At 38.0% G+C, this 8837-nt stretch overlaps 1 protein-coding gene across 1 annotated transcript in view; it reads left to right on the plus strand.

The window, feature by feature from the left end:
- Positions 1 to 8837, plus strand: part of LOC106527996 (6-phosphofructo-2-kinase/fructose-2,6-bisphosphatase 2) — a gene marked incomplete in the record, with an annotated part of 24680 nt that continues 15843 nt past the window's right edge. The window contains 4 exon segments of the mRNA XM_014023036.1: positions 1 to 124; positions 868 to 1051; positions 1933 to 2058; positions 2462 to 2558. Coding sequence (XP_013878490.1) covers positions 961 to 1051; positions 1933 to 2058; positions 2462 to 2558 — 314 coding nt within the window.

The following is an 8837-nucleotide window of genomic DNA, read 5'->3' on the forward strand; positions in this document are numbered from 1 at the left end:
GCTGGAAGTATTCAGAGGAGGAAGAGGAGATGTCACCGTCGGCGGTACAGATAGATCAGTTCATAGCATCACTCAGTTCTGTTCAAAGAAAACTCGGATATATTTGTTAGCCACACTGTGCTTGGTATGTGTTAAAGATTCATTTAGTTTCCTTACACCTTTAATGAAAAGCGTTCTTTCTTTAAAACGTCGCTTCCTTTAAGCAGAAGTTTTCAGGTCGTGTTAATTACAGCAGCAGTTTGAACTCTACCGGTACAGTATGTAACAGGTTGACTTGCAGCTACAAATTCTGCTTTTTCGGAATTTAAATCAGGAAGGCGTGAATTTTTACGTTATTTTTACAAGATAGTGATAAAAAAGTATGCATTTAACTAAGCTGGTTAATAGATTTGACATACATATTGTATTTCTTGGTTTTTGTTCTATTTTTTAATTAATAAATACTTACCATAATTAAATAAACTTAGAGAAGGTAGAAAGACAGATCATTGAGAAATGACAAATACTTTGTTTTCTGTAATATCAACATTTTTGTTTGTTTATCATATGAATTATTTAACAGTTCTTTTATTCAGTTGAGCTATTATATAGCTATTAGTTATCATATCTAAGCTCATTGTGTTTATCTTCAGATTTGTTTAAATATTTTATGCTCAAAAGCCTGTTTGGGTATTTTAGATTTATTATTTTAATGTTTTTCTGACACATTAACATGTTTTACCAAATCTGCAGCAAAACAATCACTACTAAACAAATTGAACAGCTGTCAAATTCAACATATTGCTATTTTAAAAAAAACTGAGTTCATCATTTAACAACTGAACGCTGACTATTCTCTCGGTTCTGTTCTGGTCTTTCATTGCTTAGTGTTTAACATGTTGTAGCAGCGCTCCCAGTGACCAGAGCTCTCCGTCTCCAGACCAGCCGTGACAGGACAGCAGCACACAGATCAGGCCTGTTATGGCTGCCCGGCATCAGGGACCTGCAGCTGCTTCACACGGCTCAGCCGAGGCCAAAAAGACAGACCTGAGGACCAAAGAGAAGAAGTGCTGTGAGTGGATTTTTTCATTTTTATCTTTTCTGTGCGCTGAAACTGAAACATAAAATCAAACCTCTGACTTGTCCTTTATCAATGATTGACCTCTGAGCCCTAACCACTGTATTAATTAACACGTTGCTCGAACATTGAGCTGTGACATTCATATTGCTCACTCAGATCAGATCCTCTGTTTTGTAGGCCACAAATAACAAAAATTATTACTATTTGAACGAACATAGATTGTTAAATGTCATTTTAGTTGTGTGTGTGTGTAGTTTGTGTGTCTGGAAAGGCCCACTGCACTCCTGCTGAAGGGCTATAATACTGCAATAAGAATACAAATGTTTGGGATCTGACCTTTGTTTTAACTGAACACATGACGAGTTTTATTCTCCTAATAATTTATAATAACATTTCTCGGAAATGTAAGTTAGCTTCAAAATTCAACATGAAACTTTTTCTGGCAGCAGAGCTCCTCTTCTGAGAGTCAAGTCTGATCTCGCCAGGTCCTTGCTTGGATTCATTTACTGTTCCAAGAATCTGAAATGGAACGGAGAGACAAGAATCTGAATATTTTCCACTCCACGTTCAAGCCAACAATGTCAGAACAGAAGTAGGAGAGAAACTAATTAGAAGTGTAGACATGATAGTCATGTAATGAGCTTTAACAGCAAGCTGGATGTGTAGAGGTGACATTAGATTATTACATAACCTTCTCATACCTTGCTGTGTGTGTGTGTACTGTTTAAGTGTGTGCATGGTTGTTTATAAAACATACTTGTCTTCCTTCTGCACCTTTCAGCCTACAGAGGTCAGGACTGTCAAAAAATATATTTTATTTAAATGCTCATGATGCATCATTTCTTGTGTTTTTTTATGTGTGCAAACTGCAGCTTGGGCCTCGTACATGACCAATTCTCCCACCATGATAGTGATGATTGGGTTGCCCGCTCGAGGGAAAACCTACATGTCCAAGAAGCTGACACGTTACCTTAACTGGATCGGAGTGCCAACAAAGGGTTCGTATTCAGGAAACGTATGTTTGGTCTGATAACCAACAATTTTTTTGACCCATGCAAAGAAAATTATAAAAAGTTGGAGTCAATAAAAAGGACTTTATTTAGTCAGTAATGTGTTGACGTGCGTTCCTTCCCTGTCATTATTGCAACACTACTGAAAAGCATTACTCATGTTGAAATCCTGCACTTCTGACTGAAAAAAGTCTCAAATTGCAGCTCAGCTCTGTTCAGACCAGCAGCCCTCATCACACAGCTCTGTTTGCAGTTGTACCCTTTGTTGTTTCACTTTTAAGGAATGCAGGAAAACTGGCGTGGCAGACACAGCCGATGTGTGTCGGTCACCACGTCAGCAGAGCACAAACCTTTATCCTCTTCCCTGCTTTCTCCCTTCATTCTCCTGCAGTCTTTAATCTTGGCGAGTACCGGAGGGAAGCGGTGAAGTCGTACAAGTCCTACGATTTCTTCAGACACGACAACAAAGAAGCAATGAAAATTAGAAAGTAAGAACGACCGTCTTTGCATGAGCTCCTCGCGGCGCCTCAAGCCCTCCTTCCTGCAGAGATCAAGCAACAAGAGCTGGCTGCTTGAGCTCTGTGTAAAAGTCTTCTGCCTCCCTTTTTTATATTTTCATTCCAACAAAGCAAATTTAAGAATTAATCTTTTAAAAATTCTGGGCAAAATTCATTTTATTTTCTTTTAGTTGCTATCTGTTTTCATTCCTATGGAAGAGCATTGCATTCACCAAAAAAAATAAATAAAAAAAATTAGACACCTGATCTCATAATTACGAGAAAACAACTCATAATTATGAGATCCTGATCTCCTGTGGATTTTGAGCAGGTAACAGTCCTGGATGTGTATGTGTGTAATGCTGAATGCACGAGTGCCCAGAACAAGCTGTCTAATGTTCATTCACCAGAGTTTAAAAAAGTTGTGACCCAGGATAGAAACAGGAGAAAGTGTGTGCTCTTTGTGTGCATACAGGACGTAATTTAAGCATTTCATATGCATTATAGCCGTAGCATCCCGTACTGTAGGAAGAGAGCGACCTCCAGTATGTCAGAGTGGGCTTTTTGCTTGAACAAGTGCAAGGAATATGCCTGCGAAATGTCGACATACTATCATCCATACAGCATCCTACCATCTCTGTGATGTTTTGTTCGGACTGTATTGAATCAGACTTCTATTTTGAAATATCCAGTTGCTGAAACTGGTAGCACCGCTACCAGCTAACTGACGGTGTTATGTTTGTGCCGAAGCTGCTGAAGCTGAATTGAACAGAACACTCTAACTGGTGTGCAGATGTATTTATTAATAAAACCACATTAATAGACACAACACCATCCACATTAAGTAAACTCAAAATTTCATACCTAAGAGGAAATAAAAGCATATAAAATGTGATAGTACTGTCATTGTTTACTTTTCCTGTAATGTAAATCAGCTGACTCTCTTTAACTTATCTCGTAATTATGAGATCTTTTCTCGTAATTATGATTATCTCATAATTACAAGATCCTGATCGATGAGATCAGGGGTCCTAATTTTTTTTGGTGAATGCAGCTCTTCCGTACATTCCTGACCATTTTTTAAACGTTTGTTAGTTTGTAAAGTCACTTTAACACTGACTATAATGAGCCATTAAAGCAACAAATCTATGTTTTCGCTACAGATAATCACACCTTAGCAAAAAATCCCTTTAAAAGTGTACATTTGGCAGCCTGTTGAAACAAGACATACTATAGATTAGTTCAAGGTATTCAAGTAACTTCTACAACAACACCTAAGGCAAAGGTTTGACATGTACAATTTTAGTACCAACAGGTGATCCTCAAGGAGTTATTTGTAGACAACTTGACAAACATCACCTGAAGGAGAATTCATTGATCATGAAAACCTTTGATTTTTTTTCCCTAAAGGCATGACATTCAGGCACTGGTCATGTTTATTTTAACCTGACACTTCTTTTGTTATTTCCTTGTTCAGTTTCCTCAAATCTTTCAAGGAACACTGTACATTGTGTTGAAATTTCTCACATCCACTTCTATTATGTGCATGAGTGTCACATTAATTTAGGCTTTTAATGATTTGTTTGAATGTTCTTTTTTTACCAGATGGAATGTGTCTAAAACGTAAAACTTTAGTGGGTTTTATAAACAAGAATTGGGTGCCTAATATTGAATGTATTTTAGGTTTTCTCTATTCCACACAGGGTTTGTACCCATCAACATGTTTTATGTATTTCTGGTTGGCTGAATGGATCAGTCTTTTAAGCACAGTCCACATACAGTATATGGGAGTCTGTTTGTGATCAGAAGGTTGCAGTTTTCAGTTCCCAGATGAGCACAAAAAGAACTAGGGTGGGAAAAAATGAAGCACCCACATCTGCCTCCACCCTCACTTACCCCACTGAGCGAGACCCTTAATCCTCCAGCTGCCGGCCGGATGCCTTAGATGGGAGCCCTCTGCTCCACATGTGTGCTGACATGTGCAATGAGAAACATGCAGAGAATGATTTCCTTCATTATTGGTAAACAAAGTATAGTGATAAAAAATTAATTATAGTTGGACTGAAGTTGGTGATTTGAAAGACTAATTTAGAAGTATGTCTGTCACAACCAATTTTGCTGGATGACAAAGTGTCTCAGCAATTATTATGATAAACAGTAATATTGTTTGGAGACCATTTAAAGCTAATATTTTTTCCCTCCCTTACGAAACTTATGGAAGTTTATGAAATTTACGTACTTAATAAAGTTCAAACTGACCTGGACCTGCCTTTTGGAAAACAGCACACAACAGCAGCTGCTGAAGCTGTGAGTTCACTACCAACCTCTATCCAAGCCGGCACAGTTTAATTTGTGTCTTCCTCTGGCTTCATAAAATAATTGCAGTCACCCACAGGTTGTTTAAGAAGTTTACGGAAGTTTACAGAATTTACGCAGAGTGAATAAAAAACAACTCGGTGATGTCACAGTGCCCTGAGGGCATCCTGAGACGTCGCCAATTGAAAGAATGCGTCAGCGAACCGAAGACGCTCCTCTCACTAAATGCACTGTATATTCACAGGCTCTCATGGAACAGAGGTTGAGACCATGCGCCTGGCAAATACCTGATGCCAGAGTTCACTCCTCCCTACGCTAACGAGTAGAAAGGAGGGAGACATGAAAAAAAAATTATCATCCTTATTTGAATTTATCGGTCAAAGAATTGATTTTTTTCTCACCTCAACAGGCCTATTTGTTTTTATCCACTCAGAAACCAGTTCTGGTGTGTTTGGGCTGTGACTGAGTGCCTTTAATGAGAGAGCTGGGGGTTTGATTCCACAACTATTCAGTCATATTTCGAAGTGTCCTTGGGCAAGACACTGAACCCCCTCTGCCCCTGGTGTCTCATAGGTGTGAAGAAAATTATTGGGGTTTGTTTACTTACTGATTTTTAAAAGCACCACACATCCTGTAGTTTTTCTTAGATGAACCATGATACATTTTTATAACCTATTGTGTGATTAGTTTTGTGATTAAATTGATGATTTTATGTACAGTCTGGTCTGGTTGGCTATAAAATATGGTTACACAGGGCAGGAAGTACATTTAGTGGATACGTGCCTGAACATACTGACAACACTTAATCAGACCGCTGTTTTAACATTAGATGCTGGAAAAGTGTCTGGAGGCTTCACCCCTCAGGGTGCCCATGAGTGATATCATCGCAAAGGCGGGGTCAGGTCTTGAAGAAAGTGCTATATTGAACACTTCCTGAATGCTTTGCTGAATGCATGGAGAGAAAAGCATTAAACATGCATTTCAGCCCAGCGCTGGTGTGGTTGTATGAACTCTTTTCACATTCAAACATTCAAACATTGGTGTACTTTCTTTCTGATTATGAACACGTAATGAAGTAAACAAACAGGTTTAAATGTCATTTCAAGTGTACGAATCTAAAGCACTGATTAGTCTCTATGGACTGATTTATCCTGATTATGCTTGAATGAGTGTGCGTGTAAATGAGGTCACAGGTTGTAGAAAGGGGCTACATAAGTACAGTCCATTTACAGTCCTGTTGGAACACCCAGCTGTGTCCAAGTCTCAGCTATCTAGCTGCTGATTTGAGGTGAAGTTGAAGAATTTAGAGATACATTTTTTATTCATTATTCTGTCCAGCTTGTGCGCTGTATCAGTACCACAGCATGATGCTACCACCACCATGCTCGACAGTTGGTACAATGCTTTTAGATTTAAAAGCTTCACCTTGATGACTCCAAACATACTTTTTTATCACTGTGTCCAAATCTTTGTCCCATATGACAATAAAACGTTATTCCAGGAGGCCTTTAGTTTCTCCATGTGGGCTGCTGCAAATTTCCATCAGGTTTTTGAAGCAGAAGAGGTCAGAGGTCAGTCCACCTGCATGTATATGTACAACCCCTGGAAAAAAGTATGGAATCACCAGTCTTGGATGAGCACTCATTCAGACATTTCATTCTGTAAAACAAACTCAGATCAAAAACATGATAAAAAGGTCATTCCAAAGTCCAACTTGTTGGCTTTCAGGAACAATCAAAGAAATTAAGAGAAAACATTGTGGAAGTCAGAATGTTACTTTTATTGACCAAGCACAAAGAAAAAAATATGGAATCACTCAATTCTGAGGAAAAAAGTATGGAATCACTCAATTCTGAGGAAAAAAGTATGGAATCACTCAATTCTGAGGAAAAAAGTATGGAATTACTCAAATTGGAGGTAGAAAATAAGGACACACCAAGTCAATTTCCTTTCCCTAAATGGACACCTGCCTCAGATTAGATCTGCTCGTTGGTCTGCAGTTAAAAACACCTGCAGTCATGACACCTTGGAGGGCTGCTGGACGAAGTGGAGTGGCAAGAACCATGGCTCCAACAAGAGAAATGTCTCTTGAAACAAAAGAGAGGATTGTGAAACTTCTTGAAGAAGGTAATTCTTCATGCATGGTTGCTAAAGATGTGGGCTGTTCACAGTCAGCTGTATCCAAGATATGGACCAAATACAAACAGCATGGAATGGTTGTTAAAGCCAAGCATACTGATAGACCAAGAAAGACATCAAAGCGTCAAGACAAACAACTTAAGGCCATTTGTCTTGAAAACTGAAAAAGTACAACTAAACAGATGAAGCATAAATGGGAGGAAGCTGGAGCCAATGTATATGACTGAACCGTAAGAAATCGCCTAAAGGAAATGGGATTTCAATACAGGAAAGCTAAAAGAAAACCATCACTGACACCTAAAAAAAAAAAAAAGAACAAGACTACAATGGGCTAAGGAGAGGAAATCATGGACTGTGGATGACTGGATGAAAGTTATCTTCAGTGATGAGTCAAGAATCTGCAATGGACAAGGTGATGATGCTGGAGCTTTTGTTTGGTGCCGTTCCAGTGAGATTTATGAAGAGGACTGCCTGAAGAAAACAACCAAATTTCCACAGTCCTTGATGATATGGGGCTGCATGTCAGGCAAAGGCACTGGGGAGATGACTGTGGTTAATTCTTCTATCAATGAACAAGTTTACATTGATATTTTGGACAGTTTTCTCATCCCTTCAATTGAACAGATGTTTAGAGGTGATGAAATAATTTTCCAAGATGACAATGCATTGTGCCATAGGGCAAAAACAGTGAAGGCATTCCTCGGAGAAAGACACTTTCAGTCGATGTCATGGCCTGCAAATAGTCCAGATCTCAACCCAATTGAAAACCTGTGGTGGAAATTGGGGAAAAAAATGGTCCACAAGAAGCTCCAACCTGTAAAGCTGATCTGGCAACTGCTTTCAAAGAGAGTTGGCACCAAATTAATGAAGAATTCTGTTTGTCACTTGATGAGTGACATGCCTCAGAGACTGCAATCAATTATAAAAGCCAAAGGTTGTGCAACTAAATACTAGTGATGTATTTTGAATGGTCTTTTGTTGATTTGTTTTTCATGATTCCATACTTTTTTCCTCAGAATTCAGTGATTCCATATTTTTTTCTCTGTGCTTGGTCAATAAAAGTAACATTCACTGATTTCCACAATGTTTTCTCTTCATTTCTTTGAGTGTTCCTGAAAGCCAACAAGTTGCACTTTGGAATGACCTTATTATTGTATCATGTTTTTGATCTGAATTTGTTTTACAGAATGAAATGTCTGAATGAGTGCTCATCCAAGACTGGTGATTCCATACTTTTTGCCAGGGTTGTATGTATATGTTTGAGCCTAAACAGATCATTTTAACGCTGTGTGTATTCAAGAAAACCCACAGTAAATTTAAAATTGTTCTTCCGATTCTTGTTTTAAAAGTAATAAAAGTTGCATGTTGTACAATCATTTCTCCTTGAATAAAAAGAGATGTTTAAATAAATCAATAAAAGCTTTAAATTAATCTGACGCTCATGCCAGTGATGAATATGTGTAAACTACTGACTGCAACTGTATGTGAGGTGCAAGAAGTGGAATAAAAATCAGTGTAAAAGTAACCAAAATAAAATAAACAAATACTTGAAAATCCTTAAGTTATCCTGGAGAATGCTTGGAGAACCAATTTAAAAGGTTATAGAAATGTCTGGCTGCTTTCAAATATAACTTAGAAATAAAAGGGATCCCTGATGCAACCATAAAAGCACCAGAAAAGTAACGTACTTGTATTTTGTGCTGTACCAAACGATTATTTTCTAATCGATTAATCTAACGATTATTTTTTCGATTAATTGATTATTCTAACAACAAATCTATAAGTTATTCTGATGTGAGTGCACTGGAAATTTAA

This window comes from Austrofundulus limnaeus, unplaced genomic scaffold (assembly GCF_001266775.1).
Source record: "Austrofundulus limnaeus strain Quisiro unplaced genomic scaffold, Austrofundulus_limnaeus-1.0 Scaffold354, whole genome shotgun sequence".
NCBI lineage: Eukaryota > Metazoa > Chordata > Actinopteri > Cyprinodontiformes > Rivulidae > Austrofundulus > Austrofundulus limnaeus.